We start from the raw sequence: 21,191 nt of genomic DNA, 5'->3' as shown, positions 1-21,191 counted from the left end.
GAGTGCTGGAGCCAATCCCACCTGTCATCGGGCAGGAGGTGGGATACACCCTGAACTTGTTTCCAGCCAATCACAGTGCACATGGAGAGTCTCACTCACAATCACACCAAGGGGCCATTTAGAATTTCCAATGAATGCATGTTTTTGGGATGTGGGAGGAAACCGGAGTGCCCGGAGGAAACCCACGCAGACACGGGGGAGGGCATGCAAACTCCGCACAGGTGGGTCCGGGATTCGAACCCCGGTTCTCAGGACTGTGAGACCAAGGATCTAACCAGATGATCCACTGTTCCGCCCTGTTTTGAACAGTAAATTTCAGGTTAAAAATGCATTTTGACTCAAGTATTTGTGGACTTGTGCTTGGATTATTTTAAATTTAATGGAAGGGGTTTAAAAAAAAAAAAAGTGTTTTCTTCCAATTCTGGAATTCTGCAATGGTCATTGCACTGGACTATTGCTCTAATAAGCAGTCGAAGTGGCCTGAGTGCGAGATCTTTAATGGGAAAAAAAAAAGCATCCCGATGTCTCGAAAAAATTCTCCATCACCTGACTATACGTCTGCTGCCGTACTCAACATGCATGTCATACTAGGGTGGCTCCAACTACGGGAGACAAATTTCTGGTGTTATTTGCATACTTGGCAAATAAAAATGTTTCTGATTCTGCTCTTCTTGCATTTGGACGTGGTACAAGAAACCCAAATCCATCCAACCATTTTCTTCACGGTTAACCTCACAAGGGTCACGGGGAGTGCTGGAGCCTATCCCAGCTGTCAACAGGCAGGAGGGGGCGTCCACCCCGAACTGGTTGCCAGCCAATCGTAGGGCACATTGAGACAAACAGCCGCACTGACAATCACACCTAGGGGGAATTTAGAGTGTCCAATTAATGTCGCGTGTTTTGGGGATGTGGGAGGAAACCGGAGTGCCCGGATGAAACCCACGCAGGCACGGGGAGAACATGCAAACTCCACACAGGCAGGTCCCGGATTGAACCCGGGACCTCAGAACTGTGAGGGCAACGCTTTACCAGCTGTTCCACCGTGCCGTCCAACGCAAATTTCTCTTTTAAATCACAATGTCCATCTGAGCCACTTATCCACACAAAGGTTGTGGAAGTGCTAACTTCGCGCAGGATGCGCAGTACAGCCAGATAGTATCATTATTAAAAACCAAGACATGAAACGCAAAAAGAATTTGAGAGGATTTATTCACAAATACAAACTTGTGTTGGGGAGAGACGGAGGACGGCAATTAAACAATTCATGTTTCATCGTTCTTGTGGGCTCTCACAGGTCACCTGGCAACTGAACTTGTTGGTTCACCTGAGCTGTGGTTTGAGCTTGTTGTTAAGAAACCTTACAAGTGGAGGAGAGCAGGACAAACATGAGATTGCCTTTTGCATCAGTTAGAGGTGACGCCCTACAATATGTCGAAAACTGAAACATTTAAATGACCATTTCACATGTGACAGAACAAAAGAGAGAATGTTTCATAGTGATTGCTTCTACATTTAATACTCTTCCCCGTCTTCCTCTTCTTCATCCCCAATAGTGTCTGTGCCCACCTCCTCGTAGTCCTTCTCCAGGGCAGCCATGTCCTCCCTGGCCTCTGAGAACTCTCCCTCCTCCATCCCTTCGCCAACGTACCAATGCACAAAAGCCCTCTTGGCGTACATCAGGTCAAACTTGTGGTCCAGTCGGGCCCAGGCCTCTGCGATGGCGGTGGTGTTGCTCAGCATGCACACGGCCCTCTGGACCTTGGCCAGGTCTCCCCCGGGAACCACAGTGGGGGGCTGGTAGTTGATGCCTACCTTGAAACCGGTGGGACACCAGTCCACAAACTGGATGGTCCGCTTGGTTTTGATGGTGGCAATGGCAGAGTTGACATCTTTCGGCACCACATCACCGCGGTACAGCAGACAACACGCCATGTACTTGCCGTGGCGAGGGTCACATTTCACCATCTGATTGGCTGGCTCAAAACAGGCATTGGTGATCTCTGCGACAGACAGCTGCTCATGGTACGCCTTCTCTGCCGAGATGACGGGGGCATAGGTCGCCAGAGGGAAGTGGATGCGCGGGTAGGGCACCAGGTTGGTCTGGAACTCTGTCAGGTCCACATTCAGAGCGCCATCAAAACGCAGCGAGGCTGTAATGGAAGAGACAATCTGACCAATCAGCCTGTTGAGGTTGGTGTACGTGGGACGTTCAATGTCCAGGTTCCTGCGGCAGATATCGTAGATGGCCTCGTTGTCCACCATGAAAGCGCAGTCCGAGTGCTCCAGGGTGGTGTGTGTGGTCAGAATGGAGTTGTAAGGCTCCACGACTGCAGTGGACACCTGGGGAGCAGGATAGATGGCGAACTCCAGTTTGGACTTCTTGCCATAATCCACTGAGAGACGCTCCATCAGCAGAGATGTGAAGCCAGAACCGGTTCCTCCTCCGAAGGAGTGGAAGATGAGAAAACCTTGGAGTCCAGTGCATTGGTCCGCCTACCAGAGTTTAAAAAAAAAAAAAAACAAGAAAGAAAAAAAACCCTTCATTAGTCGGAAAGCATAAATGTGTCATCAAATTATCCAACAACGCTCACCAGTTTTCGAACCCTATCCAGAACCAGGTCAATGATCTCCTTGCCGATAGTGTAGTGACCACGGGCGTAGTTGTTGGCTGCATCCTCCTTTCCTGTGATGAGCTGCTCAGGATGGAAGAGCTGACGGTAGGTTCCTGTTCGCACTTCATCTAAAAGGCAAATATTGACAGGCACAGATTTTGACGGTTAGTTGTACTGCGAAACTACTCGTGTTAGTGTTGTCTCACCGATGACTGTGGGCTCCAAATCCACAAAGACCGCCCTAGGAACATGTTTGCCAGCTCCGGTCTCGCTGAAGAAGGTGTTGAAGGAGTCATCTCCTCCTCCGATGGTCTTGTCACTGGGCATCTGCCCGTCCGGCTGGATGCCGTGCTCCAGGCAATACAGCTCCCAGCATGCATTGCCAATCTGGGCCCCAGCCTGGCCGACGTGGACGGAGATACACTCACGCTGCAGGAAGATGTTCAGAAGTTAAGAACTGGAAGCAGAGTGCACACTTTTGTTCAGCTAACACAATCTTAAAATGATTTATATATGTGAATTGATCAGAATGCTTGTGTTGATTTCTCACCATGACTCGACTTGCAGAGGTCTCTTGTTCACCTGAGATGAGAGCTCGGGGATGTTGTTGGCGTGCAAAAGCAGGATGCTGCTTTATATTGCAGTGTTGCCTGGCAACAACTTGGCATGTTGTGGCAACCAAGAGGAGCTACTGAGGCAAACACTACTCAAGGGGAAGCACAGAAAAGCTCACATAGGTCGGACCTCTGACAATGGTTGTTGTTAGCAACCGGCCGTGAGTGGACGTGCTGTGAAATGTGACACGCAACTGATGGATCTCCTCATGTTTCACTTCTTGCAAATGGTCAGAGTACAAATAGTTGTGTAAAAAAATATATCTAGATACTTTTTTTAATGACATCCTGTGGAGCATCCCAAAGTTATAGATTTCATTTTAGGGTTGGGAGGCTTTTGGTTGTGGAAAAATCCACATTTTCTACGAGACTTTAGTATAAGCAAGCATGAAAGGTGAAACATTATGTATACAGCGGCACATTGGTTTTCATATGCGATAATTTTTTAGGCCACTCCAGTATCAGCATGCACATCATCGCAAATTATTATTCTCTTTTTAACCCTTGACGGATAACTTGACATGGCAAATAGGAGTAAAATATAGTTACATGAGGCAAATTAAGGCCAATTGGAAATTTTTTTTATCTTGATTTTAAAGTGTTATGACAAACAATGGTTACATTATCTGTACATGTCCATGGTTAACAATTCAAAAGTGACTTAAAAATGCGGCCCGTGACATCCACCCCTTTTTTTTGGCTTTGGTTACCCGATGGCTCGCAACCTCACCTTTGTTAATTTTCCCCTCCAAAACATGAAACCCCATTTGTAATAAACACACAGCATAACTGTTTTCATCAATCTTTAATGATAAGAATGTGAATAACATGACCGCTTCATGGAGATTTTCCACCTGATTGAACATTGCCCAAAATATTTTATGTCCTTTAAAAAAAGGAAAGACAATCCACGGAAGCAAAGATATCAACGTGACAAAACATGATCAAACTAAAGACGAAATATCAAAAGGTTATATGAGATTTCCCCCCCCCCCATCATTGGCCAATCTCAGTTATTCTCACTCTTGTGAGGTGACATCAGCATCACACAAGTGTGAGCTTTACTTTCCATGCCACTGCCACACATATATTTTTTATTACGGTCTTGTTCATTTGTCACCAAAGCTTGTGTGTGAACTCTCCACAAATATAAAACAAGGAATGAGAACTCCCCCCCAAAAAAGTGACTCAAGATTCCTTGTAACAAATCAGATACCTTCAGTTGACTTCAATCTTATAGAAGTTCTCCACTTGATAAATGTCAAAGACTCACAAATAAATAATTTGACATTTCATGTTTTATTCCAAATAACTCAGTGAGCACCTTGCGGACGACCATGTGAACTTTAAAGCTTCTGCGTGAAGTTTTCAGGGAAGACACCTTTGGATGAAATATCTTTATTACGTATCCAGAGAGATTCCTGCACCCCCATGAGCCAACCGTCATCCTATACAACACACACACACACACACACACACACACACACACACACACACACACACACACACACGACAGTAGTCACACACACTGACAAATCAGTGCGCAAATTCTGGTGGGACATTACTGACTTGCTCATCGGGGTTGTCAAAGGCCAAAACGAGGACAATGTCTCCAACATTGAGTTCCAGCTCATCCCCATCAGTGGAAGCATATTCGTGGACGGCTTTGACCTGGAGCAGGACGTTTGTGTCAATAAATAAAGGTAAAGTCACGCGTTTCATCGGAAGTGTCATGGCACACCTTGTAGAGAAATCCAGGAGGGAGCTTGTATTCTGAGCTGTTGGATTCAGAACCCTGCCAAGAGAGGAAAAAGTCATTTGTGAGTTATTTGAGAAGAATATGTGAATCACATTGTTCACCCCCCCACCCCCACCACCACACACACACACAAAAAAACAAAAACAAAAGTCAGATAAAAGCACACCAAGCTTAGCAAAAATCACTAAGTCATTAACGGCCACCTACAAAAGGTTTAAAGTGAATTCACACACTTACAGTTCGGCATTGACAGTTCCACTGAATTTATTTTTTTTTTTTAAACATGTCCTCAGGCGTACTTTTTTTTTTTAAACATGTCCTCAGGCGTACTTTTTTTTTTTAAATCATTCGTTTGCCATTTTGCGCCATGGCAAAGTCGAGAAAATGGCTCATTAAGATATTGCTTTGGCGCCATCGTGTGGCAATTACATATTGAACCCATGCTACTGGTGTGAGATCGCGACTGAGACCTACCACAAATCATGAAAAATTATTGGTAATTGGCACCACTCAATGACGTAGCATAAAAATTAGACTGCGCACAGACCCCTTTCACGTAGTAATTCGGTTTTAACTTCCGGTCAGGGCAAAACATTGCTTTGGGTACTACTTCATGTCAAAGTTGACATCCTTCGCTATCCATACAATTGTACATTGTGAAACATAATACTGGAATACGTTGGGTTCAGCTTTTTTGGTGTCAATATGGTTAATTCTTTTTGCCTGTTAGCTGTCAAAACTGTGCAGGCGGTCGCAAAGCAGTAACTTTTCACCGGTAAGTGTGTTTCAGTTTAACCATGGGAATTATTATAATTATGAATGTGGAAAATATATCATTACAATATTATGAAGGTCTGTACCTCCTATTACATATGTACAGTGAAGAAAATGAGTATTTGAACACCCTGCTATGTTGCAAGTTTTCCCACATAAAAATCATGGAGGGGTCTGAAATTATCATCTTAGGTGCATGTGCACTGTGAGAGAGATAATCTAAAAAGAAAAATCTAGAAATCACAATGTATGATTTTTTTACCATCTTATTTGTGTGATACAGCTGCAAATAAGTATTTGAACATCTGTCTATCAGCAAGAACTCTGACCCTCAAAGACCTGTTAGTCCACCTTTGAAAATCCACTTCCACTCCATGTATTATCCTAAATCAGATGCACATGCCTTCATGGGCCACATAAAATCATGTGGTGAGCCGCATCTGGCCCCCAGGACTTGAGTTTAACACCTGTGGTCTAAATGAATCTCCTCAACTCACTTCAACATAGTTCCTTGACACAGAGACAGCAGTAAAGCACTATATTAAGACCCTCCTCAGTTCACTTCAATTATTTTCCGAAAAACCAAGATGGTGATACAATGATCGCATTACTTTTGTCGATCAGAAGCTGCTCAATGCATTTCAACTAAGTTCCTTGGAACCGAAATGGCAGCAAAAGAACACTTTTGTATAAAAGAAGCTCCTCCATTCACTTCAACTCACTTTCTTCAACTCAAGATGGCGGCATGTAGCAGCAAAGACAAAATGAGTAGCTTAATAAGCCCATCTAAGCTTATTGAGGCTAAAGAGCACCAAATACAGTTAAAGAAAAACAACAAACAGAAGAGATGTGGGTGGTATTAATATCAGATTTCAGTGGTGGGAAGGGAACAAACAGAGTGTGCAGTATTTATTAGTTCTTTCCAGTTGTATCTGTGTGTGAGTGATGGAGCCACCAATGCAGCCATGTCTTTCACCTAAGCCCCACCCACATGGGGACCACATGGGAACATGTGATGGGTTGTAAAACATCCAAATCCAGCAGGCTGATCTGGGCTCACACGACCTCACACACATGTGGACAGACAGGTGTCCAACTCAAGGCTGGGGGGCCAGATACACCCCGCCTGCTCATTTAATATGGCCTCAAAAATTATGGCATATGAAAACCAACGTGCCGCTGTATACATAATATGTTTAGGCAATTATACGTTTATATGATTTCTCAGACAAAACAGCCCTCTGTGGTGAACCATAACTACAATGTGGCTTTCAACTAAAATTACTTTGACATGACTGCATTAAGGTTACGGCAGTTTACTAAACATCTGGCATTTTATGTAGCCTCAGTCCAACCGCCAGCTGACCTGAATTCTGGACTCTTTGTTAATGTCAGAGGTGTCGTCATCGAGCGGCTCATCATGCTGCGGAGGCCGGCTGGGCAGCGGGTTGGGCCTCTTCCAAACACATGCGTGAGCACACACTTCAGCACACAGTGGTAACTTGACTTATGAGCGAAACTTGTACCTTGATGAAGCTTGTAAATCAATTTACTCGTTTGTCAAATCAATTTCGCCCATTTAAACGTATTGAATTGCCGCTAATCTGTTGCAACCCCACCCAAGAAGAAAACACATTTTCCTGTTTTTGATGTCTAAATAATATAGCACTATTATTGTATGTAAAAACAAAATGTAGTAAAAGAGAAGGTATAGAAAATAATTTTATCTATGTATTTATATTTAGCTCTTGATTTAAAAAAAAAGAATAAATAAAGAACATTGGGACATTCCTACAAGTGCTGGTACACCACAATAAATAAGAGTTAAAAGATTAATTTTTTGAGGTAGTTCAATTCAAAAATGGAAACTCATATGTTAGGAATGCACTATACTTGCACAAAATGGAAACTAGAATATTACCGAAATAATGAATATTTTAAATGTAGAAATTAGGCAGGTTCTTGCACTCGGATCAGAAAAATTGTCGTTTTCTCAAGTGTTGAATGAATCTATATAATGTATGAGTAGTGAAATAAATTGACTTTTCAACGATATTCTAAATTACTGAGATGGTCCAGTAAGTCGGGGTACCACTGTACACGCATAACATCGGACTGAGGTGTTAGGAGAAATGAAGCCAAAGTACAAAGAGGGATTTTTTTTTTTCTTGTTACCGCTGGTGGCAAGCTGGCTGCCTGGTTGTGGTTGGCTTCCTCACTGCAAGACACAAAGACAAGTGGGGAGAAGTGACAAAAAGGTACAGCATGATTCTGCAAAATGAAGGGAAAGATGACTTGTCTAATCACAAAATCACTCCCATGTCTGATCCTGTTGTAGCATACAATGGAAATAAAGTAGACGGTCACAAGTCCCGACGAAGCTGCAGGAATATTACTTTTCTTGTTGTTGTTTATAGGCTGTATTTTACAGAGTCTAAAGAATAACTGCCTCCGTTTGTTGTTAAAATATCTGCCCAAATATCTGTTTAAAATGGTTATAAACAGCAAGATTGATGATATTCGCTGGCCTCTCAGTGGAGTTTTACTTTGACTTTTAGCATTAAGTAGGGCATGTTTGTTTAAGGCAAAGTTATGTGATTATTTTAGATAAACATGGAATTCTTTGTTTTATGTTTAATATGGCAGTAAACTTCAACCGATGATGGCATTCAACAGTTTGAAGAAAGCACTATAATCTATTTGAAGAATTATTCACTCGCCGTCAAACTGCTGGCAGGGAGACCATGCAAACTCCACACATGCAGGGCTGGGATTTGAACCCCAATCCTCAGAACTGTGAGGCGGATGTGTTAAGTAGTCGGCCACCATGCTGCCATTGTCTAATTTTTAAAGACTTTATAAGGAAATTATGGAGGAAAAAAGTATTGGGTCAGATTTCTGTTTTTCACAGACTTGGAACTTCTTTAAGAGACATCTCCATCCTCCACTTGTTACCTGTAATAATGGCACCTATTTGAACTTGGTATCAAAACAAGAAACACCTGTCCAAAACCTTAGTCACACTACAAACTCCAATATGGCCAATACCAAAGAACTGTCAATGGACATCACAAAAAAAATTGTCAACCTACACCAGGCTAGAAAGACTGAATCTGCAATAGATAAGCAGCTTGGTGTCAAGATATCAAGTGTGGGAGCGATTATTACAAAATGGAAGACTGATAATCTTCCTTGATCTGGGGCGCCACGCAAGATCTCAAGCTGTTGGGTCAAAATGATTACAAGAATGGTGAGTAAAAATCCCAGAATCCCCCCAAAACGAGTAGAGAGCACCTACTATGGAAGATCCAGAAAGCAGCAGTTCGTTTTCGTGGAAAAACTCCACCAGACTATCCTCAACAGCCCGGTCCTGGATCCTTCAATCCTTTCTCTGCTTCTTTTGTCTCTTTGTCGGACCGTCCTCACTGGGGTTTGCAAGGTGTTTAGGGTTCCCAGGGGGTGTCACATGGTGCGTGACTTCACGGATGTGCTCTTCCTCCTGCTGTTGTTTTTCCTCCAAACACATTGCTCGTGATGAAAGAGGTTTAGCTTTTTAACTTGCAGCGCTAGTTGCTGAAGTCCGCGTCCTAACTTTTTTTTCTCTTCTCGGCGGCATGATGCTCACTGTTCTAACTCACGACAACAACTGAAGTGACTATGAACTTTCCAACGTTTTAGTGCCGGTTCCACTGTAAAAATTACACACCAGCAAAACGCTTTTCTGTCGTTATTCACCCATTGGTCACACGCTCAACACACTCGTCTTACGTTGACAAATCGCTCGTCGCGCCCCAACGACGCGTTTGCACACGCTAATGGTTTTTAGGGGCATCTTATTTGGTCGCTGTTACACGCTTTTCGTGCGTTAGACACGCTTTTCGTGCATTAGACACACGTTAAGTCATGCATTAGACACACGCGAATCACACGCCACATGTGTCATCCGCGTTTGAAAACCCTGAAAAATAGAACAATTGAAATGTTCAGAGGACGTTGACCAGAACGTCATGGTGTGACGGAGCCTTAACATACTACCCCGCTAGGTACTCAAATCCCGCAATGCCAGACATGTACTTTTGCTTAAGCCAGTACACGTCCCGTCTGAAGATTGCTAGAGAGCATTTGGATGATCCAGAAGAGGATTGGAAGATGAATGAAAAGGAGAAAGAATGATGAATTGCATCCTAAGAACACCATACCTACTGTGAATCACCAGTGTGGAAACCTCGTGCGATGGCCTTTGCTTTGCTCTCTGCAAAGGGATAAGGATGACTGAACCGTGAAATGAAAAGAATGAATGCGTTGCAAGAGTTTCAGTGAAAACCTCGTTCATCAGCAAGGGCACTAAAGATGAAACATTGTTGGGTCCTTCAGGATAACAATGATCCAAAAACACAGCTGGGGCAACGAAGAAGTGGCTTTGTAAGAACCATTTCAAGGTCCTGGATTGGCCTAGCTGGTCTCCAGATCTTAAACTCATAGAAAATCTTTGAAGGGAGTTGAAAGTCTGTGTTGTCCAGCGACAGCACCAAAACATCACTGCTGGATAACTCTTCAATTAGTCTTCAACGTACTTTAAAAGGGGTTTCGTAACAAACAAGCTCTCAGTACCTCAAGGTTTGTTATTATTGTTGACCATTTAAAATTTTGGTAACTATTTTAGCAAGAGACATGGAATTCGACGCAACAGATTTGCTTTCATGGGCCACAAAAAAAAAAAAAAACGATGCGGCAGGACCAAAGTGGCACACGTCTCTGGATGACACACCCAAACGTGACTCAGTTGTTGAAGGAAAAAAAACATGCAGCAGCCATGCCAGTTACCTCTTTGCGTTGTCTCCAGCCTTGGCTGCTGCAACATCTTTTCTACAGTAGGGGGTGAGGGACATTACTCTGTGGCTCAAAAATGTTACTGTGATCGCCTCTAAAACCGGACCGACTTACTTGAGCTGCCTCTGCTCTTCAAGTTTGGACATGATGTCATTCAGGTTTTGACTCAGCTGAGGATGAGGAAGGAGGATCATAAAGAATCACGGATTAACCCATGGACAAGGAAGTTCCAACTGTTAGCCGACTGACTCACCTTGCTCATCTCCTTATGAAACTTCTCTTGGTGACTCGCCAGACTCTGGAATGCGTTAACATAGACGCCAACACGACTATCCATGTGTACACAGACATACACCAATACACACAGTCACAGGTTGAATGGTTATAAATACTGGTACCTGGTAAGTTCAGCTTCCACTGTATTTATGGCTTGAATTAAAAAAAAAAAATAATTGGTGTAACATAAACAGTTGTTGTCCCAATGTACAGTATAGTCATTGGATTGATAAAGTCTGTTGATTACTTTGTTTTCCTACAATCTGGTGCTGTTCTTCTTTATTAAAACACAAAGAAAAATGGTAGTGTTTTTTGGGGGTACTGAAATGGATTACAGTGGACCCCTGTAAATACCTGGGGATAAAAATGTGGGGATAATTGCATTACCTTGAAAAAAAATAAACATATGGCTGAACTGCAAGCCTGTAATGGTATTGAATTAATTTCAGTGAGGAAAACTGATTTATGAGTACAACGAACCCCTGCATAATGATGGTTTAGCATTTAAGAATTTGCCTCATCAATTTTTTTTTTAAACTTGTCCTCAATTATTCACATTTTTAACAACAGTGTCATTTGGCGCTGCTGGCGTGCCGCCCCGTAGCAAATGTCGCCCTGGGCAGCTGTCCATATCGCTCCTGTGAATAGTTTTAATGATGAGGCATAAATTACTCGGGGATTATTGTCTATTTGCGGCAGGGCTGTGCCCCGCCAATAGAGGAGGTTTCAATTGAGTTTCCAGACCAGTCCCAGAACAAACCATTCTGTCATGTTTGAATGTCGTGATGTCGTTTCACCTGTCCCAAAGCACAGGAAGCTGGTCTTGCAATTCCACGTTCAGCTCTTCGAAAACCTTCTGAGAGCGACCGAGCTCCTCCTCAGCCTGCAAGCACATGAACATGCAAACAAACGATCATCCATAACTCAGGTTCAACATGATCCTGTCATGTGCATGCACATAAAAATGGAGTCACATCGATTCACAATGACACGCCGTCAGCTGACATTTCCACAGACCCAACAAAGGCTTAAACACGAGACATTTCATAATATTTAGAAACAAAAGACTCCAGGATACTTATTGGTGGCAGAACATACATGACTACGCCTACATTAAATCAATTTACCAGTCAGAATATAAGTTATTGCCGCCATTGGGCATCACGCCAAGCAGCCTACCTCACGTGACATCTTTTTAAATGACATGTTACACATTCGAATGAGGCGAAACTCCTTCTTGAAGCCATTTAGCCCGCTTTCTCAACAGGTCTGCCTTGGTCAAACTTTTGTATATTTCCAAGCTTGGGTTAAGTACGTGTGACGTCACGGTGAAATGTCCTTTACATTCGTACATAGGGTCAGTCATCACCTGGTTGTAGGAGAGGTTAGTCTGAGCCACCTGGTGGGCTGAGAGCAAACCCTGAGCCCAGCTTGGCGCCGCCATCTCCAACAAGGCTGCAGGCTGGCCACGCACACCATGCAAATGAAGAGGAGCAGGAACAGGAGTGGGGACAAAGGTCAAGGGATCAGGAGGGGGAAAGCGGGAGCATAAAGACGAGCAGGAGGAAGCAGAAGTGAAGGAAGAACAGCACCAAAGCCAGAGCCGACAACAGCAATTGTGTTAATTCGTTTTTGGTAAGTGAACAGCAAGCTAGTAACAAGGCAACATTCAAACATAAATCCCAAAGGCCAAAATCTGGCCCCAGGATGGATTTGAAAGAATTGGAGTAAAAGATGATCCATTCATCCATTGTTTTCTGTAGCTCTTAGTGGGCTGGAGCCTACCCTGGTTGACTTTGGGCAAGACTCGAATTTGGGTCAGAGGACCCTGGGCCGGTCCCCAGTTAATTGCGCCACACAAGGAGACTGAGGGGGGTAGTAACTCGCTACAGTTACAGGGGTTTGTTACATTTACTCAAGAGATATTATGAGAAAATTATACTTATATAAGTTGGAGTAGTTTGACTGTACCATAGTTTGTGCTTTTCCTTTCGGATTCAAGTGAAAGAGAATGGATACTTTTACTCCGCTACATTGATAATGACATGGTGCTCTCCAACTTTGTTTATCCATTATTGTGTGCACGATCGGGATTTGAACCCCGGTCCTCAGAATGTTCTATTGGCAGTTGCGCCACTGTTCCCCCCTTTCTTAAGTAAATATTTGGAGGATTACTTTTTATTTTTACTTGCGCTGTATTATTCTACAGTAACATTATTCTTACATGAGTACAATAGTTGGCAATGTTACCCACCGCTGCAAATAGACAAACATGTTTCCTGTAAAAACACCACACGCTCACGGAGTTACCTTCGCGATCTTGGCCTCATCCTTTTTCTTTCCTTTCTGCAAGGAGGCAAAGTGGTGCCTGGCGCTGTCAAAGTCCACCATTTTACGGTCCCGCTTTGCAATTCGGGCCTGTAGGGGGCCGCAGACGAGTCAGCAGGTGCTTGTTAGCCACTGGACTCACCAGGTGCTCAATTACACAATTTCTTTCACGGTATTTACAGTGAACCCATGTCTTAGTACATTATAATGTTGATAAATCCATTAAAAATGATCTTATTGGAGCTAGGCGCAGTCCAAAAAAAACAAAAACAACCAAAAAACGTAGGTTTAAACGTAGCTGGGCCGTGAAAATTGAACCGCAAAATGTGGCTGGAGACTGGGGGTCACTGTACAGCATTATCTATGAACATAACCTCGATACTGTATGGGGGCAATAATGCACATTATTCAGGATTAGCTCTCACACTTTCTATTCATGAGCTCTCTCACACAATCCTGAAAGGCCTCCCAAACACTCGTCACACACGCTTAAGAAAACATGTCAAATGCTCTTACAAACGCTAGTTAAACACTTATCATACGGATGACAGAAAGTCTTTTTCTCATAAACACTAATCAAACGCACTAACACAAGCGCGTCACTGATACTCACAGACAAGTCAAAAACGTTCATGTGTGCGTGACAATCCTGCTCACGTGAATACGGTCAGTCTTATATTAGTTAACTATTGCAATTCCTAAAGTGTGTTGTGTTATGTGTTATTTTAGCTTGTATAGATGGGGGATATGCTGTTTTTGTTAGCTATGAGCTACAATCATCAAAATTATATGTACATATTTTGAATATGAAGTATTTCACTCTGTGTGTGTGCCGCGCATCTCAATGAGTTTCACATTTTGAATGGAAATATGCAACGAGGCGGCACGGTGGATCAGCTAGAAAGCATTGGCCTCACAGTTCTGAGGTCCAGGGTTGAATCCCGGCCCCGCCTGTGTGGAGTTTGCATGTTCTCCCCGTGTCTGCATGGGTTTTCTACGGGCACTTCGGTTTCATCCTACATCCCCAAAACATGCAACATTAATTGGACACTCTAAACTACCCCGAGGTGTGATTGTGAGTGCGGCTGTTTGTCTCTATGTGCCCTGCGATTGGATGGCAACCAGTTCAGGGTGTACCCTGCCTCCTGCCCATTGACAGCTGGGATAGACTCCAGCACTCCCCGCGACCCTCGTGAGGATAAGCGGCGAAGAAAATGGATGGATGGATTATGGAACTGAATTAAGATTTAAAGTCCAAGCTTGAGCATAATCGACAAACACGTGACATCCGCATGCCCGTGTAAACTTGATTGACGAGCGTGCATGAGTGTCAATGACGAACATGTGACCACCTGCGCGCGTGAGCACCAATGAAATGCTTCTGTGACCACGTTTGACTAGTATTGTAAGAACAAGACTTTCAGTAGTAGGCATGAGTGTTTGACATGTGTTCAGGAGAGTGGTTCACTTGCGTTTATCAGAGACTTTGAGTGGTTTGTGTGCATGAGAGCGTTCGAATAGTAAGTGCGAGAGCTAATTCTGAATATTGTCGCATTTAAACATAACAACAAATAAGTACCCTGATTTCAGGGAACTGAGCCAGGTAAGAATCAATGGAGAGCATCGAGTTGTCGGTGATATTCTGATGGAAGTCCAACCACAGTGTGTCTGTGTCCTACAACGCACACACAAACACACAATACAACAAATAAAAGCACAAGATTTGCATTTGGTGTACTGCATTAGAACTCTGTCTTCTCACTAAAACCCCTACAAACAAAAAATCACTGTTGCATGTTGATTCTGCTGGACCGACTTTCTGGTTGTGACATTTTCCAACCAATCTACATTTTACCTCCAAGTTATTGTCCATCTCCTTCTCTATCATCTCCTTCAGCAGGAAGGACACACGCATGCAGTGAAAGCAAAGAAAGTAAAACAAAAATGGGGTGATGCCCAAGTTACAAAGAAGAAAGTGGGGAAATTCATCACAGCCGCAGAAATATCCGGTGAGGATCTCACCTCCACCATGGCATCCATCTCCTCCTTGCCGAACCACTCGGGCTCGTACATGTCAGCCAGGCAGTCCTGCAGCCTCCGTGACGCGTCGTGCAAAGCTGAAACACGTCAGAGAAGAGCAGGTGGCAGACGCAATCTTTAAAAATATTCGTCTGATGTTCTTGGACTCAATTAACTGCATCCCATCCCACTTGAAACCAGGACAAATGCATTTTGTCCTGTAATTGAAATGAGTTCGAACAAAGTGCCGCTACAGAATTTTCATGTTTCTGCACTTTATGGCAACCTTCACCTTTACATCAACGTGTCCTTAAATTAAATTAAATGATGGGTGATGTATGCCTGAACAGTGGCACACAAGTGGAGGAAAGATCCTGCCCGCCAATAATGAAGCACGCAATTTACCCCCCGAGGAGTACTGACAACTTTTGACAAGACGGAAACACCTGCTGCTGACTCTGTCACTCACACAACATCAGCAGCAGACGACGACCAAAACGACCACAATGTTGAACTCGTGAGGATAACTTTACACACTTATGGGCATATATACAGGAAGGCTTTTTGGCATGGAGAATGTCCCCATCTAACCTGAAGAAGTACATGGATGTAGATTAAACTGATATTAACCACTTTCTTTAAGAACACCTTTACTTCAAAGCTTGTGTACGGTACATTGAAGAGAAATCAGTTATATTTTACAAGGGGACTTTTACTTCAACCCAAGTTATTTTCTTCTAAGATACAGGGAGTCCTCGGTCTACGACTGACATCCGTTCCTACAGTAGCGACTTAACTCGAATTTTGACTTAAGTCGGATTCCACCATCAAAGTCAGAATTGACATCAAAATACTTTGTATAAAAAAACAAATACATTGAGATAAACAAGATGATGTACTTAGCATTACTGCTGAGAGGTGGATGGAGAAGAAGAAGGGGAGGCTGCGATTGGCTATTGCTATCTCAACAAGTACCAGAACCTTGTTTTGTGATCATTGTATCCGACACAGCAACGGAACCCCTCACATGCACTAAAATATGGGCTTTGTCTTTAATAACTGTCACCATGACTGAAGCCTTGGTGGTCTTGGTGTCTCTCCTTCTTCCAATCGTTTTATGATCATGAAGTTTGTTTCCATGGATTTTCTTTCGGCTGCAGAAACTTTGCAAAAACACACAGCTTTCTTCTTTGGGGCCATAATATCTAAAAAGGAGGGCAAAAAATGCGAAGATACTCCCGGCGCACAAGCACAGAGAAGAATTAGCTAGACAAAATGGCGGCCGGGGGGTGGGGGGGTGGGGGTGTAAAGTTCAAACGTCTTAGGTCGAGACCGTCTTAACTCGAGGACTCCCTGTACTTGTACTTTTACCCAACAATCACATCCAGGTACTTTATACAAAACTCCGATAAGCATTTATAAGGGGGGTGGGGGGGTGTACTCTGTCTTACTCTTCACTGCTGTCAAATACGCTTTCATATCCTTCTGCAGCTTGGTGCCTTCTCCCTGGTTGTGAGAAAGTTCAGAGAGCAACAGCAAAGTGAAACAAGATTCTATTTGAAGCGCAAAGGTGGCAAACAAGTGTTAACAACAAAAAGTGTATTGTGACAAAGTACTCGTGGTAATGACCATCTGTTTGTTGAAGTTGGCCACCATTTCCTCAAAGACGACATCTCTGGTCTCGTCCGCTTTGCCGAGTTTCTGCAAAACCTGAAAAGCACAGACACGTTTTACGATGGTGGGACAGGGAGTTCTCGGGGCGGGGGAGTGGTCACTGACCTTAAACCGTTACATAGTATCATGAGCGAGTTGCAACAGAGAGACCAGAGGGATCACAGAAAGGCATAGAAGTGGTTCACCATGAAGCTGAATATCCATGAGTTTTAATCAGTAGTTTCATTAATTAAATTAATTTGGCGCTAATATTCACACGAATGGACCGTTAGGACTGAAGTACTTTCATGTGGGAGGAAGCTCGATTAGCAAGAGAAAACACAGGGAGACTCCGCACATGCTAACTGCTATTCCATCATGCTACCTCACACAAAAATAAGAATATTAAGTTTGGTTTTCATGTCGAGTCAATTTTATGTAGGTGGTGTCTTCAGTTTGCTTGAGGATTTATTATTTCATGAAAAATACATTTAAGATAATGAATGAGAACATGGCCACCGGATAAAATAAGGGCGCTTGGTGTGTATATAGTGGAGGAGGGCCACACCCCCAGCCCGGTGATGTTACGGGGCGATCTTTTAGCCTTTCCCGCAAAATAAAATCCACCCCAAAGGGATGAAGAACAAGATTATTGAGCAATAGCTCAACAATGCAGTGCTATATTGTTAGGCCTTTGCTCTTTTTCATCCCTTTAAGGATCTATCCATCCATTTTCGGATCCGCTTATCCTCACAGGGTTCGCGGGAGTCCTGGAGCCAATCCTGGCTATTTTAGGGCAGGAGGCGGGGTGCACCCTGAACTGGTTGCCAGCCAATCGCAGGGCTGATAGAAGCAAACAACCATTCGCAGTTACATTCAGACCTCACACAATCTAGCCCTCAATTAACCTCCAATGCGTGTTTTGTGAATGTGGGAGGAAACCGGAGTGCCCGGAGAAAACCCACCCAGGTAAGGGGAGAACAGGCAAACTTCACACAGACAAGGCCGGGATTTGAACCCTAGACCTCAGAACTGCGAGGCAGACGCTCTTACCGGTATTTAAACATATTTAATGTATTTAGAAACAAAACGAGGATATGAGTCTGGTGGCACTTTAAGTGAAACCCAGATGTGGTTGTTGTGAGTGTGACCATGTGGTCAGATGACCAATGCCACGAGCTTCCCCACAGCCTGCTCCACGAGCTCATATTTCGTCCTCTACCGCCACCGTGGGGGTTGACCTTGACGTTGCAGGTAGGCCTTGAGCCAACATTCGTCCATCCATTTTCTTTGTTGCTTACCCTCATTCAGGTCACTGTTGACCTGGAGCCCATCTCAGCTGTATTGGAGCGAGAGGCGGGTAACAAGCTGGACTGGTCGTCTGCCAACGGGATGGCAAATACATTACCCCCAAAAACTTCATGATATTTGGCTTTCCAGAGGAATCTAAAATGCAATAAAACCTTTACACTTCATTTTACCTTATGCAAAGTTCTGAATGCACAGGTCCAACTCAATATCTATTTTGTTGGATTTTTTTGCAAGACTTCTACAACCAAGCATTGAATGGCAAAATTTACAAACGGTGTTTGATCACTGGACAGATCAATACATTTATTGGTTCAATTAGACGTGGCATTTAAAGTCTTCATCATGGGGCTCATATTTTGACATGATGAGACTAAGTCGGCGTAACAAAAAAGACAACGCTTGAAACAGGAAGTGGCCGATGAGTTTAGAGTCTCACAAAGTGCTGCGATAGAGATACAAAGGGACTGTACACTCCTTTGTAGAAAAACAGCGAGTCCAGCAAAAAGTACTGAAACACTGAAAAGAAGGTCAAATTAAGGACACCTGTAAAGATTACAGAATTCTAGTATTATTCAGAAATTTCACCCAACAGGCCAAAATTCAGACTTTTTTTTTTTTTTAAGTAGTGTGTAGACATAAATTCACACTCACAATCACACCTATACAAAATTTAGGGTCTTCAATGAAACTAACATTCATGTCTTTGAAATGTTGGAGAAAGCCAGAGTACCCAGAGAAAAGCCACACAAGCCCAGAGAGAACACTTTGAGTCTCAACACCAAGCCTGGCAGTGAGAGTCCAAAACCTGATCCTTCGAACTGTGAGGCAGACATGCTACCCACTATTGTGTCGGATGTACAATTAAAAACTATTCAGCAAGATCCGTCTTATGTGGAGCTTCAGTGCCTCAACACATGCTCGCAATGTACTGGTGTCCGATTTCTGAAGCCAAAAATACGCACAGACACTTTGTGGCTATGAGAGAAATGGGGAAGCAGGATTGGGGGGGGGGGGGGTCTATTCATAGATGTATATCTCCTCCCCCAAGCCTCCCTGACACTGAGGCATACTGGGAGTCCTGGGAGAAAAGACGGACAGGTGCGGGTCATAGATTCATGTGAGGCTGGACAGACACAAAATGGCCCATAGATGATTTTTCACTCGCCAATGTACAGTCAGAGCGGTGAGCAATGAGAGAGCCTTCGTGGCTGCGAGGCGATGCCAGCGAACAAACAGCTGCAGCTCACACCCAACAGCCCCTGACGACAGCCGGGCCCCCCCACAACGAGGATGAAACTTTGACCTACCTTGCTAGCAGCATAAAGCTGCTTTTTCTGACATCCTCTAATAGGAAATGTTCATTTCGACATTATTTTGTTTCGTGGCTGACTACACATTTGCTGTATTTTATGAAGCAAATCCAATTTGTGAATCATTGTGTGTTGTCCGTACAGGGATGCGGGATTTGTGGCCCGATGGGAAAAACAAAATACACTTTGGGCCCCACTACGAATTGATCGTGCTATTTTCCGAGAGCTCCCGAGAATGGCCATCCGTTGTCCGCCCTGTGTGTGTGCACACGAAAGTTGATTTGATGCTATAACATCAGCAGGCATTCAGTTAACTTAGCACGAAGTGATTACATAGGACAGAAGAATTTGCTTCACACTGAGGACCTGGGTCACAGTGGTTTTGGGGTGTACATTTCCTTTGTGGATCAATCAATCAATCATCTCTAGATAGATAGATAGATAGATAGATAGATAGATAGATAGCAAGCTATCGACCGTCTATCTGCCTTCATTTTACATTTTAATGCTCCTTCTGTGTAAGAACCAGTTTGTATAAAAACACACACGTAGGGCATGAATATATAATGCACATAAAGTATACTGCACTAAATGTTTTTTTATATTTTTCATAGATTACAATTTCTTTTTTTTTTTTTTTTTACTGTGGAGTCACTTGCTTTTCCTCATGAGCACAAATTTAACTTGTAATTTTGTCCCAATGTAACGTAGCAATTTCCTACACTATTGTAGTTTTTTTTAAATCCCTAACATATTCCATCACACCTCATTTGTGCAAGGTTTGAGCATAAATTTCTTCCTCTTTATGCATCTCCTCGTCTCAGTGTCTTCCTCTGCTGGTTAAACAGCGACCCTGCAGCAATTTGAGGGATTTTTTTTTTTTTTTTTTTTTTGCACATGGACAATCCTCAAACAAGTTTGAAAAGCACAAGTGCACTTTGACTGGATATCAGAAACCCTTTAAAAAAAAAAAAAAAAAACTGGATGAGCAAACTTCTCGACTGACATGATTGATGTTATGTGGTTCAAATAAGTGAGTTTAAATCGAATATCTGACACAAAGTGCCTTGTAAAATAACTTGACTATAATCAATCTTTTCCACGTAAATGTGGCCAAGAAGTGACCATATGGGGTGGGTGGGGGGGGGGGGTGCTCAAAATTTTCTCGTACCTTCTCCTGCGCTCTGCTCAGCCTCTTCTGGACCGTGATGGCCAGTTTCCCGGCGGTGACCCCCTTTCCACTATTCCCAGTATCGGCCATGACTCGTTGCGTTCTGGACTGAGGCGGTACCGACCCAGTACCGTGTGACAAGTGTCTCCCGTGGGAACGAAGTGTGCGTAGAAGCCACCGGACGCCGAATTGGCTCGTTGCGAGTAACTCTAATCCCGTTGGATCTTCTTAAAGGAGCAGTGCGTAATTTAATCCCGTTTTATTTATTTTTTTGTGTGTGTGAGTGCACAAGAGTAAGAGGGGGGGAAAACTGGAGGTGGAAAACAGCCCTTCTGGTCTCCTAATTCATGGAGACTTGCGCTCTAAATGTGGACCTATTAGGTTTCCTCCTCGTCTTGCTCTTAAAGGCGTAGCGCTGCCCGCTGGTATTATTAGGCGACACCTGGTGTGAGGCAGCTTTCGGGCCCATGCTGGATGTTTATTTGTGTCCGCGCACTTTTCCACTTTGATGGGAGTTTATGTAAGCAACGCCAC

At 43.6% G+C, this 21,191-nt stretch overlaps 2 protein-coding genes across 7 annotated transcripts; both read right to left on the bottom strand.

Moving 5' to 3' along the window:
- Positions 1–1,512: 1,512 nt before the first annotated feature.
- On the bottom strand, positions 1,513–3,180 carry LOC133507216 (tubulin alpha-1A chain-like). The gene is made up of 4 exons (XM_061832039.1): positions 3,163–3,180; positions 2,819–3,041; positions 2,592–2,740; positions 1,513–2,493 (listed from the first exon to the last, which is right to left on the bottom strand). The coding sequence occupies exons 1-4, from the start codon at positions 3,163–3,165 to the stop codon at positions 1,513–1,515; spliced, it is 1,356 nt and encodes a 451-aa protein (XP_061688023.1). The 5' UTR covers positions 3,166–3,180.
- A 903-nt stretch (positions 3,181–4,083) lies between these two features.
- Positions 4,084–21,145, bottom strand: bin1b (bridging integrator 1b). Of its 6 annotated transcripts, none has more exons than XM_061831987.1 (16): positions 20,658–21,144; positions 16,842–16,922; positions 16,664–16,718; positions 15,216–15,310; positions 14,773–14,868; positions 13,176–13,283; positions 12,235–12,327; positions 11,663–11,748; positions 10,843–10,918; positions 10,704–10,759; positions 10,584–10,625; positions 7,935–7,977; positions 7,126–7,241; positions 4,968–5,021; positions 4,796–4,897; positions 4,199–4,674 (listed from the first exon to the last, which is right to left on the bottom strand). In XM_061831987.1, exons 1-16 carry the CDS (start codon positions 20,745–20,747, stop codon positions 4,488–4,490), a joined length of 1,380 nt encoding a protein of 459 aa, XP_061687971.1. In that variant the 5' UTR covers positions 20,748–21,144; the 3' UTR covers positions 4,199–4,487. The 6 variants fall into 6 exon arrangements, with proteins under 6 accessions (XP_061687986.1, XP_061687978.1, XP_061687971.1 ...); XM_061832011.1 differs by having other exon boundaries at positions 4,202–4,674; positions 7,126–7,215; positions 20,658–21,141; XM_061832002.1 differs by lacking the exon at positions 12,235–12,327 and having other exon boundaries at positions 4,084–4,674; positions 20,658–21,145.
- Positions 21,146–21,191: the final 46 nt, after the last annotated feature.

Source organism: Syngnathoides biaculeatus, chromosome 2 (assembly GCF_019802595.1).
Source record: "Syngnathoides biaculeatus isolate LvHL_M chromosome 2, ASM1980259v1, whole genome shotgun sequence".
NCBI classification, from domain to species: domain Eukaryota; kingdom Metazoa; phylum Chordata; class Actinopteri; order Syngnathiformes; family Syngnathidae; genus Syngnathoides; species Syngnathoides biaculeatus.
The sequence above is the reverse complement of the archived record's forward strand: the minus strand, read 5'-3'. Positions and strand labels throughout refer to the sequence as shown.